Source organism: Petaurus breviceps, unplaced genomic scaffold (genome assembly GCF_028583685.1).
Source record: "Petaurus breviceps papuanus isolate PSGF00001 unplaced genomic scaffold, PetGlider_PUasm1.0 38, whole genome shotgun sequence".
Taxonomy (NCBI): Eukaryota; Metazoa; Chordata; class Mammalia; order Diprotodontia; family Petauridae; genus Petaurus; species Petaurus breviceps.
This window is the reverse complement of record NW_027186304.1, coordinates 49,362,597-49,381,843: the sequence shown is the minus strand read 5'-3', so window position 1 is coordinate 49,381,843 and position 19,247 is coordinate 49,362,597. Positions and strand designations below refer to the sequence as shown.

The window sequence follows — 19,247 nt, the reverse complement described above, 5'->3', positions numbered from 1 at the left end:
ATCTATGCCAGGAGGAGGGGACACATATTTCATTATCTAGTCTCTGGGACTAAGATTATACTTTATTATGATGACTCAGAATATGGTTTCCTTTTAGCATTTTTGTTCTTTCACATTATTGCATACTTACATTTTCTGAGGTCATATTAGATGTACTGGCATTGCTCCTTTTACTGTATTTCTTCTTAACACAGTAGACACTCACAAGAGTCACTATCAGCATAGCAGCAAATACAGACATAGTGGATGAAACTGCTATAACAATGGTGTCCTTGGTGGAGCCCTTAGTCTCACATTTTTCCCCAACATACCACCAGTCTTCCCCTGATTGACACCTAGAGAATAAGAAATTGGACTCTGAAAGAGTGTAAAAAAGATATACTTCAACAGTTATTTGGCTAACATTCAACATGCTCACATTCAGTGTCAGCAATTCCATAGCAGGAAAGATCACTGGAAAAAGACATATTTGCTGAGCTGCAATGGTTTAATCGTGTTATGTCTGACTATGATATTGAGAGCCTAACATAATACATCCTCTAGAGAAAGAGAGTTATGTATCATCCCTCCCCTGACTTGTGGAAAGATGCCGCAAGTTACAGGATAATAGCAGAACAGACAGTAATGGGGAAAGCAGTGAATAGATCTGAACCCAAAACATGTCCCAAATTCCCATAGCCTGGGCTCTGTTATGGAAACCACAGCAATGCAGTGAGTCAGAGAGAATGAAACTGCTCTCCAGCTGGTACTAGAAAAAGTCCAAGATTCAAATAAAATTAGCTAATGAATGGGGCTGCCATCTATGCTTGGTAAGTCAAATGATTTACCAAGGGTCATATAGACTGCTATCAGCAAAGACATTCCTACACACATGCATACACAAATAAACATACACATATACACATATCATGCCATGTATATGTTTTATTTTTGTTATCTTTTCCCTTTAAGCAAGGATAATGTGGTGTGCCCAGAAGAGCTCATTGAATTAGACAATGTAGAGCTAGAAGAGACTTTTGAGATAATCCAGTCAGACCCCCTCATTTCATAGAGGAGGAAACTGAGGCCCAAAGTGATCTGTCTAAGGTCACATAGCCAATAAGTGCCAGAGTCAGAACTTGATATTCAATAGTCTTCTAATTGGTCTCCCTGCCTCATATCTCCCATCCTACATGTTGCTATGAAAGTAACTTTCCTTAAGTGTAGACCATGTAACTCCCATACTTATCCAATTCCAGGGGTCTCCTATTGACTGTGGGACACATTCTAAGCTCCAGTGTTTAGCATTGAAAGCCTGGCACAATTTGGCCTCAATCTATCTTGCCAATTTCATTGGGTGGTACTTCCCCTTCTACAGTGTGAGATCTAGCAAACTGCTTTCTCTCTGCTCCTCATATACAGTGTTATGTTTCCCAACTCTAGGCCTGTCTTTCTTCTTTTTCACTGGCCATTCCTCATGCCTGGAATATTCTCTCTCCTTGCCTTGACCTCCTACTATAAGATGCAATTTAGGCATTGTCCTCTGCATGAAGCCTTTCCTGATCTTCCCAGCTACTAGTGACCTCCCTCTCAAATAAGCTTGTATTTAATCGTTCTGTATTAATATTTAATAGCATTTAACTAAATTGATATTTTATAGTAATTAATAAGAATAATATTCTATTCGCTGTATATTTCTGCTGTGTACAGTTTTATACATAGAACATAAGCTTATTAAGAGTAGGGATTATTTCATTATGTGCACTTATATACCCATCAAAGTGCCTGATGTAATAAATGCTTAATAAAAACTTGTTGATTGATTTATTGATCCTGTGCCCTGAAGAACATCTATCAATCTTCTTCCTTTTTGAGAAGGAAGTATTCATCTTTCTATAGCCGCCTTAGTGTGATGCACCCTTTGTTTTACTAATATTGAATTATATTATTAACATTGTATAAATGTAAGGTGTTTGGACATTTTCTAAATTTATAATTATACTTTTTTAGGATAGGGATAGTGACTGATCTTTTTTATTTTATTTTACATTTTAAACAGGAAGTCTCAATCAGATGAAGATCTCTACTGATCCAGGTCAGTAGCTTCTCTAGAACTTAGAACCCCAGAGAGTTATCTGTTATCTAGACTCTAGAGCTCTCACAGGTCAAATAACTTACCAAGGGTCGTATAGACAATACTCATCTGAAACAGGACTTGAAATTATCAAGTCTTCCTGATTTTAAGGAAAATTCTTCATCCAACAAGCATTGCTTCTCAATTTCCATTATACTGTCCCAAAAGTATATATAAAAAGACTGGGAAATGTTCATTACTCTAAACATGTTCTTCCCATTTCACTTTGGGGTGATTACACTTTAGGAGTCAACATTAATACTACGGTTGAGAGCCTGGATGACTGGGATGATGATGTTGTCCTTGACAATAATGTGAAAGTTGGTAAGAGGGGCAGCCAGGTAGCACAGCGAGTAAAAGCACCGGCTCCAGTGTTGAGAAGACCTGGAGATCAAATCCCAGGCTCAGACACTCAGCACCCACCTAGAAACACCTGGCTGTGTAACCTTGAGCAAGTTATTTAACCCCAATTGCTTAGGGGCGGCCAGGTGGCTCAGCGAGTAAGAGCACCGGCTCCAGTGTCAGGATGACCTGGATCAAATCCGGGCTCAGATACTCAGCACCACACCCAGAAATAACTGGCCCTGTAACCTTGAGCAAGTTACTTAACCCCGGTTGCTTTTAAAAAAAAAAAAAAAGAAAGTTGGTAAGAGGAGAGAGTTTGGGGGGAAAATAATAAGTTCTGGGTTTTTTTTATGTTGAGTTGGGGATATCTATGGTATATCCAATTTGAGATGTCTCACACTGCTGTGATGTGAGAGTGGAAGTGATGACAGGGCTGGATAAATAGATCTGGTATCATCAGCATAGGGACTTAATTGAACCCATAGGACCTAATAAGATTACTGATAGAGATAGTATGAAGGGAGAAGAAACGAGGGCTCAGGATAAATTAGCCTTGCAGGGTTAGGAGGGCCATCCACAGTTAGGGACACCTACAATTAGTGGGGAAGACATAGAGGAAGATCTAGCAAATATGTCTGAAGAAATAAAAGAAAGTAACAGTTGCTAGACTATGCTAAGTCACAATTTTGTATTAATTTTATTTGAGGATGTTATTTTTGTGGGGTCTTTTGGGGGTTTTTTTGCTTTTTGGAGGGGAGGAAGGCAGGGCAATTGGGGTTAAGTGACTTGCCCAAGGTCACATGGCTAGTTTTGTGTTAAGTGTCTGAGGCCAGATTTTAACTCAGGTCCTCCTGACTCCAGGGCCAGTGCTCTATTCACTGTGCCACCTAGCTGCCCTGAGGATGATAAGTTTTTAAAAAGTACCTGGAACTATGCTGCTATAAACCTTTTACTACTACCACCACCATTCCAAAAAAATAAAGAATTATCTAAAATTACAACTTTATTTCAATAAAGAATAAACTTTCTTCATAAAGCAAAAAGCAAGAACCCATTTGAATTCAAACCTGGTGGACTGTTTTTCATTATCTCATGAGCATTCTCCTCATTACTAGCCCTTGGAGGACATAAAATAAATTACAGTGCAATGGCACCTGCAATAGAAAACATAGTATTCAGAAGCAAAGGATTTTAGGGGTGGCCAGGTGGTGCAGTGAGTAAGAGCAGCGGCCCCGGCCTCAGGAGACCCGGGATCGGCTCTGGCCTCAGGTACTCGGCACTCACACAAAATAACTGACCATATAACCTTGAGCAAGTTACTTAACCCCAATTGCTTCAAAAAAAAAAAGCAGAGGATTTGGGTTCAAATCCTGCCTCTGCCTCTTTTACCTGCATGACCCCTATGGGTCTTAGTTTCCTCATCTGTAAAATCAGAGGGTTGGATTCACTGACACTGCCAGTGCTTTCCAGCTGTAAGTCTATGATATGTGGGCTGCATTATGAGGGATGTAGGCATGGGAACATACCTTTCATTAACTTCCAGACCTCTTTTTTTATAACTGGAGACACTTCACACAGAAGCCATATAAATCAAAGCATGCCTAAAGATATAAGCTGTCTTTTTACCTGCATTCTGCTTTGTCATTGCGGATAACACAGATGCCGTCATTCTGACAAACGAAGGTTTCACAGGGATCGGCTTGAGGATTTGTTGGAGCGACTGGTTCCTGTGAAGGGTTAGGTGATGGCTCAGTAGAAATGAGATTTGATATATCTAAAGGAGAAAGGGGTTCATAAATGGAGGCTGGTTTTTGAACCATTAAATCATAAAGTTTTGTATTACAGGAATGGCAGGACATTTAGAGCCATTGAGAAACTAAGACCTAGTCCATTAGTCAACATGCATTTATTAAGTGTTTAATATGTGCCACCCATTGTGCTAAGTGACAGGGAAATAAATACGCCCTTGCCATCAAGGAGTACCCATTCTAAAGGAAAGAATAGACAACATGTGAGTAACTAGATACAGAGCAGATATAAGCAGAATCAATAGGAGGTATCTAAAAGGTGAGGTACTAGTCACTAAATTCCCCAACACCGGAGGTTTTCAAGAGGAGGTTAGATAAGCAGTCAATGAGGATGTTGTAGAACAGATGGACGTTCCAATGCAGAAAATCATACTATGCTGTGTGCTTCAGGAGGTTTCAGAATGAGGAAGCTGGCAGGGATAAATCTGTGTGTGCTCAGAGTTAAAACATTTTATCTGGTTTTAATAATTAGAAGGCACTTATTTCTAAAGCACCTACTATGTCCCAGGCACTATGGATGCAAAAATAAAGTAATAAATGTGAAATTAATATATGATCTGGCAAAACTTATGAAACTGTCACTCTTAGTGCTTAGATCAATATTTTTGGGTTTTGGGGTTTGGGTTTTTTTTTTTCTGCTTTTTGGAGGGGAGAATGGAGGGCAATTGGGGTTAAATGACTTGCCCAAGGTCACACGGCTAGTTTTGTGTTATGTCTTGAGGCCGGATTTAAACTCAGGTCCTCCTGGCTCCAGGGCTGGTGCTTTATTCACTGCACCACCTAGCTGCCCCAGAGTAATATTTTTATCTCCCTCCAGAAGAATAGGACAATGCTAAGGGATGCCTGCCAAGGGATATAATCTAGTTTTGCTTCTATCAAACATATGAAAGTCAAAATACTCCAATACTTTGAACTGGGCCGCTTGCTATCACAAGACTTCTTATCAACTCTTAAGTCAGGAAGATCAAAGAGTAGAATATGTTAGAGCCAAAGACCTTAAATAAAAAATAGTCCCATCACCCTCATTTTACAGATGAGGAAACTGAGACCCAGAGAGCAACCAAGGTATGGTGGGTGATTTGGTATAGACCTGTAATTTCATTAGTGTGCAGAGCTCACAGTGAGTCAACTCCCTCTACCAGTATAGAGCTAATTTATAATCTTGAAGAGATCCCTGGAGCACTGAGAGGTTAAGGACCTTACCCAAAGTCACATGGTCAGTATGTGTAGGATGCAGGACTTAAATCCAGCTCATCCTGACTCCCATGCCAGTTCTCTGTCCTGGATGTCACACTGCTTCTCATAAGTCATACATAACATGAAATAAATTATTGTTCTAATTAACAAAACATGAGAACTATTGAATTTGAAATAGAAAATAATACTCCAATGCCTCATCATGGTCATCAAAAGCAATATCAATGGAATACAAGCTCTGGCAGGTCAAACCGTCTCATAAGAGCTGATTGTTAAATTTCCATTATGAGTATTTACACTTCAGAAACCAGCAAATGCTATGAATCAGGAGTTTATTTGTTGATTGTATACGCTTTAAAAAAGTAATAGAAAAATGTTAATAATTCAGATTAAACTTAAAAACATGTTTTACATACGTTTATCTTCTGAAGAGCCATTTGTTAAGCATTTACCCAGCATGCCCCTGGTCTTACCAAGCTAAAAAGGTTACCAGTGGGTGCATTGTCCAAAGCCCAGCCTAACTACACTTGGCATCAGTACAGCATCAAAAGACCAAGTATCAAGAAACTATTTTATTGGGTACAGAAGCTCATGAAACATTACCTAATGAGGTATATAAGGATATCAGTGGAGAAAGTGCACCCATCAGGCTGAAATCACAGATCTACATTTATTAACTGTCAGAGCTCAACTGCTTTAAGAGGTAAATGGATTTTTTTTTTTTACTTCTAGAAATCTAGGCAAAGAAAAACACACAAACATATGTGAAAACATATTTGTTCTATGAAATATGGATTCAGTCAAAGGGCCACACTTGAGGCCAAGGGTTCACCATCCCAGTCTACTCCAATTTTCTCACATTGTAGATGGGGAAATTGAGACTGAGTCCTAGAGAAATGTACTACTAAATAACATGGATAATTAATAGCAGGGTTGAAACTAAAACCCAGGAGTACTAACTGTCAGGCCAGGGGTCTTTCCTATATACAGCCCTGTCTCCCAGTTGACTAGTTGCAAGATCTAAGTTGGACATGTTCTTCCTTACTCTATGAACCTTCACTGGGCTACAGCTAAATTATTTGTTTCACAATGTAAATATCTCCAGAGGGTCTGGAAATGTCTCTTGCTCTCCCCCTCCCTACCCTGCTCTTTTCTCCTAAGAACACATCCCATATACCTGAAAATAGAACATAGAAACCACACTGTAAGTCACCTATTGCACATAAAGAAAACATTCTCTACAGAAGTACCTTGTATTGACATACCTTCCATGGTCACAAGCATGTAAACATTGTCTCCTTTGATAAAATCTCTGCTTCGCATCCTTTGGTGAGTTATATAGACACTGGTTCCATATCCTGGACCTCTGCTATATAATGTTCCATTAGGGAAAGCTGTTGTCTGTCCTACTTTGGAGGGCTTGTCCCAAATAAAGATTTCACTATTGCTATCTGAAAAAGCAATTCATATTCATAGGTTACATACAGTAAGGTCAGGTTTTTGTGAGGCTGTGAAAACAAAAAAGGTATGAAGGTCTAAGTGCAAAGTTAGGATGGAGATCAAGCCTAAATGGTCCTTGCAGACTGGGATACTTTCTCTGCCAGGTCTGTGGAGATGTACTTGAGGTTAAAGGAATTCATGGTAAACAGAACTGACCCACACTATAGTTTAAGCTTGTGACCACCAGTGCAATGTAACTTGAAAGGTGACAAAAATCCTATTCCAAAATATTGTAATGGTAATGGGAATTTGAAGATCTTCCCTGACCCTTAATAGGCCTAAGGGGATTTGAAGACCTTCCTTGCTTTGAAGATATACCCTGCTCTCTGATAGACTGGATGTAATCACATGGAGCCTGTGGTGGGAGGAGTTTGCTGAAGGTGGAGGAAGCTGGGAGTCAGAGAGGTAGAGACTGGATGGAAGAAAGGACACACCCAAGGGAGACAGTTAGGCTTGTGAGTAAATGTTGGTTTGTGGGAAGGTTAAAGGATACTGTGGCTCTCTGTGCTGTTATGGCTTATTAATTTCTCTGCTACTATGATGAAATTGGTTTACTGGTTTTGGGATTCAGTTTTCTAGTGTCTGAATAAATGTTTTGCTTCTGTCTTCTATATGGAGAGTCTGCTACATTTTGCAATCGCACACTACACTGGCATATTTACAGTGGCCATTCGCACTGTGAATATTTTGTTGGCACTACAAATATCTACTGTACTGACCTGTTCTAATTCCCACCATTGGAATTGCTTTTTAGGAGTTTTCTGGAGACATGCTCATTTTAACTGGGTTAAAGACGTGTGATAACTTGGTAGGATAACATATTAGTGCAGATTAATTTTTTTAATTAAACTAGTCAGAATAATTGATTGTCACTTGCTAGGGAACAAAGTTCTGAGGGAATGTGACAACAAGAAAAAAGCACAGTATGCCAATGAGGCTTGGAAATAGAGGACTCAAGTCATCCAGAGGCATTTATAGAATCCTAGAGGGAACCCAAAGGAATCCAGGGAGGAAGGGAATGGAAAAAAGAGATTATTCAAAAAGTGAACTTCGTTTAACTTTACAATTTTGTCTATACTAGTACTGAGCTCCATTTTCCCAAATATACACTCAAAAATTAAAAACAAAATGAAACACAGAACCTAGTGAGTCTATGGAGTCTACTAAAAGGATAAAAGTAAACTATTTTCTATTTGTGTCCCTGTTTATGATCCACCTGAGGAAATGTCAAAATATACCCTGATACACAGAAAAGAATTAATTACTTATTTTTTTTATTCTAGCTGGATCTTTTTTTCAAACTGGACCAGGTCCATCTATATTCCTATAGCATGGAACACTTGCCTTGTTATTCAGTCTTGAATCAGAGGCTTCCATATTTAGAATCAGAAGTGACCTTAGGGAAGGTCTATTCCAAATACTCATTCTAACAATGAGGAAACTGAGGTCCAGGGAAGTAAAATGATTTGTCCAGGATCATAGATAAATGCTATTTCCATAATACCTTAATTTCTGACTCCAGTGTGATTTGTTTTAGTTACTTAGCAACACTCAAAATGGGTTGAGGAAATCACAGAGGAATCAATACTCAATCCATGGAAGACAGTTCCATCCCCTTCTCTGTGGCTCTAAAGATGGCACATTCTGCTTAGGCTACAAGTTCACCCTGTCTTCTTGCCCTGTACTGAGTCCAGTCCTCACAAATACTGGGTCATGGGAGAAATATGGGGGAGGCACTGCTCTCTCAAAGAATGTGACCACTCAATATTTCTGGGTCATTCTTCCACGTAATTTGGGAAAGAATGATTTCTAAAAAGTGATTTCAGAACATTATTTCCTAAGGAGCCTAAGCCATGTTCATTTCACTCCTATCTCAACTATCTTTCCAAACTTCTTTATCTCCTCCCCAGTCATCTTGTCTACCTGATACACTTTTCTCCTCCCCTCCTCACTCTGTGTTGTCTTTCTCCATTAGAATGGAACATCTTGAGAGTAAGGACTTTCGTGTTTGCTTGTATTTTATCCCCATCTCTTAATACAGTGCCTGGCACATAATAAATGCTTACCTGTTCTCATTTATTTACCTTACCTATCTATGGTGAGGGATACTGCTGTCCATGGGTTCTGTGCATTTGTTTCCCTCTAAGATTATGATATCTCTTACCTTCTCTAGCACAGAAGTTCAGTCTTTTTTACAATAAAGTTCAAACTTAAGGCTAACAGTAATTCTTTGGAACATCCTCCCTCTTTATTTTTATCAAGTCTCCACAAGGTACTTTAAAAATAATAAAGTCAGGGCGTCTAGGTGATGCAGTGAATAGAACACCGGCCCTGGAATCAGGAGGACCTGGGTTTGGATTCGGCCTTAGACACGTAACACAAAAACTAGCCGTGTGACCTTGGGCAAGTCACTTAACCCCAATTGCCCTCCAAAAAGCAAAATAATAATAATAAAGTCAAATCACCCCTGAAGATGATGAGCACAGAAAACACAACAAACTCTTTCAACATTCCCCTCTAAGCAACTTTAAAATGATGCTTCAAATCTAATTCTGGAATGTAGTCAACAAAAGGATAAGATGAGACATTTTTCCAGCCCAAGACAATCTAAGTGGTCAGAAGGAAACACTGGGGTGGGAGACAACCCAGAGCTCATATGAGGGTAACATTAGCTGTGGGATTTGAAGGTAGCCTGCAGCAGCAGCCATAAATCAACTTCAGAAGCCCTTGGGCCAGAGAGGTTAAGAGGATCAGGCAACTGGTCAGAAAGACATGACAGGGGAGCCCTTTACTAGCAGTGGGAGCAGGACCAGGTGATGTCTGGCAACTCCAGTGACCACACCCACTTCTGGGTCTTAGTTCCAGGATAAAAAGGTAGTACCTGAGGGAGCAGGGAACCTGAGAAGCAGTATCGCTTTCAGTCCCAAGAGAGCAGGGGCCCCGAGGATCAGTATTGCTTACAGTGACAAGGAAACAGGTGCCTTTTCTTCACTTAGTGAAAACCAGAAGAGTAGTGACCACACTACTCCCCTGATCACACTACCTTGGAAGCACCAAAAATTTCCAAACTCCCAGAATGAGTTCTTAAAACATCACTACAAAAAACCTAAAGCATGGGACGGTGCTCCTCATCCCAGGAAAACAGACCAATTTTAACATAAAGTTCAATGTCAAGAAATAGGCTAGAAATTGAGTAAACAAACAAAAAGAAGAAGCTGATCATAAAAAGCTACTATGATGACAGGGAAGATCAAGATACAAACTCAGAAGAAGACAATGAGGTCAAAACAGCTACAAGCAAAGCCTCAAAAGCAGGGTAGGGTATGTGAATTGAACACAAGTCCAACAAGAATTCCTAAAAGAACTAAAAAATAATTTTTGAATGATTTAAAATTGGTAGAGAAAAAATTGAGAAAAGAAATGCAAAATTTTATGAAAATACAATTAACAGCATGTTTAAAAGAGGCAACAAAAAATGCTAAAGAAAATAAAGCCCTGAGGGGTGGCCAGGTGGCTCATCAAGTAAGAGCACCTGCTCCAGTGTCAGGATGACATGGGGATTGAATCCAGGCTCAGACACTTAGCATCCACCCAGAAACACCTGGCCGTGTAACCTTGAGCAAGTTACTTAACCCGGATTGCTTAAAAAAAAAAAGAAAGAAAAGAAAGCCTTAAAAAAACAGAACTGGTCAAATGATAAAAGAGGTAGAAAACTTCAAAGATGAAAATAACTCCTTAAAAAGCAGTCTTGGCCAAAGGAAAAAAAATACAAAAGCTCACTTGAAAAAATAATTCCTTAAAAATCAGAATGGAGGGGCAGCCAAGTAGCACAGCGAGTAAGAGCACAGGCTCCAGTGTCCGGATGACTTGGGGGATCAAATCCCGGGCTCAGACACTTAGCACCAACCCAGAAACACCTGACTGTGTAACCTTTAGCAAGTTACTTAACCCCAATTGCTTAAAAAAAAAATCAGAATTGGACAAGTGAAAGTAAATAAGTCTATGAGATAGCAAAAGACAAAGTTAAGGCAAAAAAGAAAAAGAAAAATAGAAGAAAGTGTGAAATATTCATTAGAAAAACAATTAATTGATAAATAGAGCAAGGAGAGATAATCTGAGGTTTATTGGATTACCTGAAAGCTGTGATCAAAGAAAGAGTATAGACATCACATATTAAGAAATTATCAAGAAAAACTGCCCTGATATTCTAGAATACATAGAAATTAAAAGAGTTCCTTGATCACTTCTTGCAAGAGATGCCAAGATAAAAACTCCCAGCAATACTCTAGTCAAATTCCAGAGCAACCAGGTCAAAAAAATATGCTTCAAGCAGCAAGAAAGAAATCGTTAAAATACCATGGAACTCTAATCAGAATCACATAAGATTTAGCAGCTATCATGTTAAAAGAACAGAAGGCATGGGATATGATATCCTAAAAGACAAATAAGTTAGGATTACACGGAAAATTTCGTTTAATCCTTCAGGGTGGAGATGCAAGGACAGATATCTAACAAAATTAAGCACTTTCAAGCATTTGTAATGAATAGAACAAAGAAAAATAGGAAATCTGACTTTCAAATACAAGACTCAAGAGAAGTGTAAAAAGGTAAACATAAAAGAGAAGTCATAAAGGATTCAATAAAGTAAAACCATTTACATTCCTATATGGGAAAATGATACATGTAACTGCTAAGAACTTTACCATTATTAGTACATTTAGAAGGACTCTACATAGACAGATGACATGAGTATGAGTTGATTCTGTTGAAATGATCTTCAAAAAAAATGGATGGGTGAGAAAAGGAATGTACTAAGAGAAGTGGGAAGGGAGAGAGAAAATAGGGGAAATTATCTCACATAAAAGAGGTACACAAGGAAAATCTTTTATAGTGGAAGGGAAAATAATGGGAAGGGAGTTGGCAATGCTTGAACCTCATGCTCATCCAAATTGGTTCAAAGAGGGACAATACGTGTGTGTGTGTGTGTGTACACATGTATATGTGAAAATATAAACATATATCTATACAAATATATGTGTGTGTACACACTCAATTTGGAATAAAAATCCATCTTACTCAATAGGGAAGGAGGAAGAAAAGAAAAGAAGAGAAAGGTGGGTTTAAAAAGGAGAGTAGATTAAGGAAGCTAGTAGTCAGAAGCACAACAGACTTGAGGAGGAGACAAAGTAAAAAGAGAGAGAGAAAGATAAACAAGACAAAAGGATGGAGAGAAATGCATAGTTACTGATCATGACTGTGAATATGAATGGGATTAATTCATCCATAAAATGACAACAGATAGCAGAATGGACTAGAAACCAGAACTAAACAATATGTTGTTTATAGGAAACACACTTGAAACAGACACACACTCAGTTAAAATAAGGGTCTAGGGCAGAATTTATTAGATAGCTGAAGTAAAAAAGGTGGAGGTATGGATCATTATCTCAAATAAAACAAAAACAAAAATAGACCTGATTAAAAGAAAATAAGCAGGGAAACTACATCTTGTTAAAAGGTGTCATAGAAATGAACAAATATCAATTAGGAGTTATTTTGTAAAATTATATACCAGCAAATATAACAATCTAATTGAAATGCATACTTACAAAAACATAAATAGCCAAGATTGAAAGAGGAGGAAATTGAATACTTAAACAACCTTCTTTTAGAAAAAGAAATTGAACAAGCCATAAATGACTTTCTCCAAGAAAAATTTCCCAGGACCAGCTGGATTTACAAGTGAATTCTACCAAACATTTAAGAAACAATTAATCCCGATGCAATATAAACTATTTCCTTAACAGATAAAGAAGTACCACCAAATCTCTTTCATGACACAAATATTATTTTGCTACCTAAACCAGGAAGAACAAAAAGAGACAAAGAAAACTATAGAATAAATTCCCTAATAAATATTTTAAATAAAAAATATTTTAAATAAAATTTTAAATATTTTATTTTAACATTTTAAATTAAAATATTTCAAATAAATATAATTTTAGATAAATTTTAATATTTTGAATAAAATTTAAATATTTTAAATAAATTTTTATTTTTTTATTTTAAATTTTTTAAATAAAAAACTAGCAAGGAGAGCATACCAATATGCCACAAAGATCATACACTATGACCTGGTAGGACTTATACCACCAATGCAGGATTGGCTTGATATTTGGAAAACTTTAAGTATAAATCAATAACAGAAACAACAAAACTCAATAGATGCAAAAAAAAGTTTTTGACAAAATGCAACACCCATTCCTATTAAAATTACAAGGTAACATAATAATAAATAGCTTTTCCTAAAATGGCAAGTAATATCTATCCTATAACCTATAACCCTACAACCATTATCTATAATGGTGATAAACTTGAAGCCTTCCCAATAATATCAGGGGGAAACAAGGATGTTCATTTTCACTACTATTATTCAATATTGTATTAGAAAAACTAGCAATAGCAATAAGGCAAGAAAAATGAATAAAAATAGAAAATGACAAAACAAAACTATCACTCTGCAGATGAAATAAGGGTATGTTTAGAAAATCGTAGAAATACAACTAAAAAACTAGTTGAAACAACTTTAGCAAAGTTACAGAATATAAAATAAACCCACATGAATCATTAGCATTTATATATATATATATATTACCAATGAAGTCCAGCAGGAAATGACAGAGAAATTCCATTTCAAAATAACTGCAGATAATATAAAATACGTGGGAGTCTACCTGCTAAGACAAACCCAGGAAATATATAAACATAATTAGAAAACAGTCTTCACAAATAAAGTCAGATCTAAACAATTGGAGAAAACTAATTGCTCATAGGCAGGCAGAGTCAATATAATAAAAAATGAGAGTTCTACCTAAATTTACTAACTTATTCAGTTCCATACCAATCAAACTACCAAGGAATTATTTTTAAGAGCCAAAAAAAAATAATAACAAAATGTATCTGCAAGAACAAAGGATCAGACTATCAAGGGAATCAATGAAAAAAATATAAGAGAAGGCAGCCTAGCAGATTTCAAACTATATAACAAAGCAATAATTATCAAAACATCTGGATTTGACTAGAAAATGGAGTGGTGGATCAGTGGAATAGACTAGCTCCACAAAATATAGCACTAAATGACCATAGTAATCTAGTGTTTGATAAACCCAAATGTCCAAAAACTCACCATTTGACAAAAATTGCTGGGAAAAATTGGAAAGCAGTCTGTAAGAAATTAGGCATAGACATCTCACACTGTATGCCAAAATAAAGTCAAGATAGGTATATGATTTAGACATAAAGGGTGATATCAGAAGTAAATTACGAAATCATGGAAAAAATTACCTGTAAGATCTATAGATAAGGGAAGAATTTGTAAATAAGCAGGAAACATAGAGAATAGCTAGGTAAAATTGATAATCTTGATTACATGAAATTAAAAGGGGTTTGCGCAAAGAAAACCAATGCAGTCAAAATTGAAAAGTAAGAAATGGAGAGAAAAAAGTTTCTCTGACAAAGGCCTCATTTCTCAAATACATAGAGAACTGATCCAAAATTATAAAAACTAGATCCATTCCCCAACTGATAAATGGTTAAAGGATGTGAACAGTCCATTTTCATAAGAATAATGTAAAGCTACTAATGTTCATATGAAAAAATGTTTTAAATCACTATTGATTAGAGAAATGAAAATTAAAATAACTCTTAAGTACCACCTCACCCCTATCAGATTGGTTAAAATGAAAATAATAAATGTTGGAGGGAATATGGAAAAATAAGTACACTAATGCACTATTGAGAGAGTTGTGAACTGATCCAACCACTCTTGAGAACAATTTGGAACTATGCCCAAAGATTCTAAAACTGTACATACCCTTTGACCCAGCAATATGCTACTAGTCCTGTATCCTAAAGATATTTTTTAAAGAAGAGAAAGGACCTATTTGTACCAAAATATTTATAGCAACTATTTTTGTGGTGGCAAACAATTGAAAACTGAGGGAATGCTCAACAATTAGAGAATGGCTAAGCAAATTTCAGTATGTGATTGTGATGGAATAGTATTGTGCTATGAAAAATATTGTTGTTTCAGAAAAATTTGGGAATACCTTTATGAACTAATTCAGTGAAGTGAGCCATACCAGGCGAACACTGTACCCAGTAACAATATTGTAAGAATGGTAAACTATAGTGGACTAAGCTACTCTGATCAAGATAATGATCCAAGAAAATTGCAATTGATGAAAAATGCTATTCACTTTCTGATGAAGTATGAGTACAGATTGAAGCACACTTTTTTCCACTTCACTTACTTTTCATGATTTTTTGGCAACAGAGCTAATATAAAAATATGTTTTTCATAACTTCACATGTATAACTGATATCATATCACCTTCCTTCTCAATGCGTGGAAAGAGGAGTGGGATAGAGGAAGAGAATTTGACATTCAAAATTTTTAAATGAATGTTAAAAATAAATATATAATTTAAAATAATAAAGTCAGAAGATCATCCTCTAAATACCATTCTTTTTAAGAACTAAAAAAAGAGTCATGGTGGTCACAGCATGGAACAATCCTTAGGAATTCTTCAATGCCTAAATTATACTCCTCTCCCCCAATACCATCCTTTCCCCTGTTGCCCCTGCTTGACCCAATTCATTCATTCATTCAACAACCATTTATTAATCAAGTCTGTTCTACTTAAGAACTGAATTATACTACTATCATGTCCAAACCTGGTATAATCAGGGTAGTTGGGTGACACCTAGGGGAGCCAGGAAAGTGAAGTAACCAAGAAATAGGAGTGATACATAAATCAAAGGTGAAGAATCAGTTGGGGAGAGTGGTTACCCTTCGCATCCATCCTGTCCTAGCCCATGCTTCTCATGTGGCCACTCTTCTCACTCCAAGTTTTTCTGTTAGAGCTTTTGCTGCCCACCATTCCTGACACTCACCTTGCCACAATCACTGCAATACTTGCTCAAAAGATCCATTACTCCAAAGACTCTGGAATTTTATAACAAACCATCTGGTGGTCTCTATTAAGTGATCAGCAAGGAGCGCCACTTTCAACCCTTCTTCCCTCCTTTCTTTCCTCCTCCCTCCCTAATTTTCCAGTATAAAGAACATATTGAGTCAAGAACAAAGAAAAAATTCACAAACCACTTTTCTCAGATGGATCTGTAGTCACACTCCGCTGGTTGGACATGCGCCGACGAATATCAGGTTCTTGATCTAATAGCGTCATTGTGGCTTGTTGCCATGGACATGGCCACTGTAATTGTTCATCATTGGCTCCAGAGATCAGGGATAAATATATCCCTATATTAGTCTGATCCTTTACATCTAAGTGAACCTCAAAGGCATAGCCTAGAGGAGAATAAAATGGAGGGCTAACGATGACTTCTCTTAAGCTACTGAGTTGTGTAAAATTGCTTATCTTCCACACGTGATGAGGACAGCGTGTTTCTGAAAGGTTGATGTCGTCAATGGAGAGGCTACCAGCTGATGTGCCAACACCGCGAGTTCCTTCAAACACCACTCTGAATTTGGTGGTAACTGCCAACGGTACATGATAGAGTTGCCAGCTCCCGATGGACGCATCTGTAATAGGAGAGAACTTTTGGCTTTTCAAAACTAGACAACTACCAAGTCACATACTAATGAATAAGAACAGTTCATAACCTCCATGACTACAACTGGTAGTTCAAAAATCAGTAATGTACTGTGTCATGGTTTTATCTGCTCTCTAGTTCAAATATTTTACTTCCCAATAGTCATGCCAGATCATATGACCTTAGAGAATGCTTGAGCACATTTCTAGAGATCTATGAATTTGCCTATATTTTTCTAGGGCTAAATAAAGAAGCCATACTCAGCAATCAAGCTTTACTTCTGTGCTGCTTACAAGAATATAAGAACTAATACTTATAAGAGCTAGAATTTAAATAGCACTTTAAGGTTTGCAAAGCACTTTACAAATAGCTCATGTGATCTTCATCACAACATTGGGAAGTAGGTGTTATTATTATTCCCATTTTACAGATGAGAAAACTAAGGTAGACAGGAGGAAAATGCCTTACCTACAGTTACACAGCTAGCAAGTACCTGAGACTGAATTTGAACTCAGGTCTTTGAACTACCACACTGAGTCAGATAAATGGCCCTTATATCCTTGTACTTACCTCTGTTTGACAGTCACATCATAAATTGTTTTAAAGAAGAGTGTCCTGATAGGATGGCAGATTTCGCTAGAAGGGACTTTATAGGCAACTCATTCATTTTACAGATCAGAAAGCTAAGGCTTCCAGGTGTTAGGTGGCTTTCCTTTATTGTCAGTTAGTAAGTGGCAATGCCATCATTTGAACCCAGGTCTTCTGATCACTAACCCATCACCCCCTCCACTGCACCATGATATTCATCTCCTGAAGCATTATCTTCAAAGTCCAGTGTTTTGTCATCCCATCATGTCCAAAGTTAGCTAAATAGTCCATGAGACTTTAGATCTATATAGAACTCCAAGATCCTACTAACTTGAAAGTCCTAGAAATGTATGAATTCCTAGGGAAAAAAATATGGCAAGTTTACTACCAGCTAACCAGTGATGATGCACAGATTGATATCAATCCTTAGAAAGATCACTTTCTGAAATCTTGCTCCCTAGAAACTCACCTCAATGTCTTGGTATTTGGGCAATTTACCTGGCCTACTGCCACAAGGAAGAGGGGAACAAGCATTTATTAAGCATCCACTACAAGCCTTGGGAGGCGACTACTTTCATCCCCATTTTATAGCTAAGAAAATCAAGGCAGATGGAGGTTAAAATGCTGGCCCAGGGTCACAGACATAATAAGTATCTGATTTGAATTCAAGTCTTCCTGACTCCAGCCTCAGTGCTCTATCCACTGCTCCACCTCTCGCTCTGAGTTTATCTATAAAGAAGTAGATATCTTGATATAGGGTGCAGTGAGGTAGTGCAATAGAGAGAGCACAGGATCTGAAGTCAGGAAGGCTCATCTTCCTAAGTTCAAATCTGGTCTTAGACACTTAACTAACTGGGTGACCCTGGGTAAGTCACCTAACCCTGTTTGCCACAGTTTCCTCTTATGTAAAATTATCTGGAGAAGGAAATAGCAAACCACTCCAGTATCTTTGCCCAAAAAAAACCCAAATGCGGTCATGAAGAGTCAGACACGACTAGAGCGACTAAACATTAACAAAAACCTTGACATAGAATTATAAACAGAGTGAAGAAGGAGATGAGGAATCTTCTAGACTAGGGGTGGGGAACCTGCAGCCTCAAGGTCACATGTGACCTCTTAAGTTCTTGAGCGCAGCCTTTTGACTGAGTCCACATTTTACAAAACAAAACTTGTTTTGTAAAAAAAAAAATTGTTTTGTTTTGTTTTACAAAATTTGTTTTGTAAAAATAAAAAATCTCTTTTATTAAAGGGATTTGTTCTGTAAAGTTTAGATTTGGTCAAAGGGTCACACTTGAGATCCTAGAGGGCCACATGTGGTCTTGAGGCTGCAGGTTCCTCATCCCTGTACTAGACCAACCCCTGTCTAAATCATTCATTCTAGCTGCACCATCTTCAAAAGTGATCCTTCAATATCTATTTCAAAATCTTTATTGATAGGACATTTACTATTTGCACCGTCTCTCCAAGGCTGTTCAATCTATTTTTTTACTTTCCTAATTTTTAAAAAACCATTTTCTTTGGTTCTTCATAAAACCAGTCCTTTCTTGCTAGTTAGTGTATTATGCCCATTTCCCTTGTATACATTATGGCCTCTTACCCCATTCCCTCTCACCACATCCCCAAGAGGAGGAAGGGAAGGATATATAAAAAGGCATCCCAGAAATCCCTAGCCAGTCCAAAACTAAACTGAGGAACTAATGACAGTGAAGCACTAAACAGAAATGAGTACTATAAAATGAATGGAAGAGAGAGGCAGCATGGCATTTTATCTACAGAGCCAGCCTTGGAGTCAGGAAGTCTTGCCTCTGATGCATACTTGGTATGTGGTCTTGGGCAAGTCTTTGAAATGGGCCCAGGCAACTCTCTAAGATAAGAATTTCAATGCTGTGACTGATTTAATTGGCACAGGTGCAGACCAACATAAAGTAAAATAAAGGGGGCATAACTGGCATTTGGGAAGATGCTTGACTAGCAAGACAGTTTCCCCTCAACTATAGAAAATGGCTACCTAGCCCCAGTCTATGCTAGACTAAAGGGGTTTCCAGGGCCCATCAGGTTTCAGTGATCCTGAACCCTGAATT

At 37.6% G+C, this 19,247-nt stretch overlaps 1 protein-coding gene across 1 annotated transcript in view; it reads right to left on the bottom strand.

The window, feature by feature from the left end:
- The window catches only part of LOC138170229 (meprin A subunit beta-like), a 52,007-nt gene that overhangs the window by 6,334 nt on the left and 26,426 nt on the right, over positions 1-19,247 (bottom strand). Inside the window, exons 11-14 of the mRNA XM_069099538.1 lie at positions 16,127-16,567; positions 6,729-6,914; positions 4,085-4,232; positions 131-335 (exon numbers count right to left, since the gene is read on the bottom strand). Coding sequence (XP_068955639.1) covers positions 131-335; positions 4,085-4,232; positions 6,729-6,914; positions 16,127-16,567 — 980 coding nt within the window. The remainder of the gene's footprint in view (positions 1-130; positions 336-4,084; positions 4,233-6,728; positions 6,915-16,126; positions 16,568-19,247) is intronic.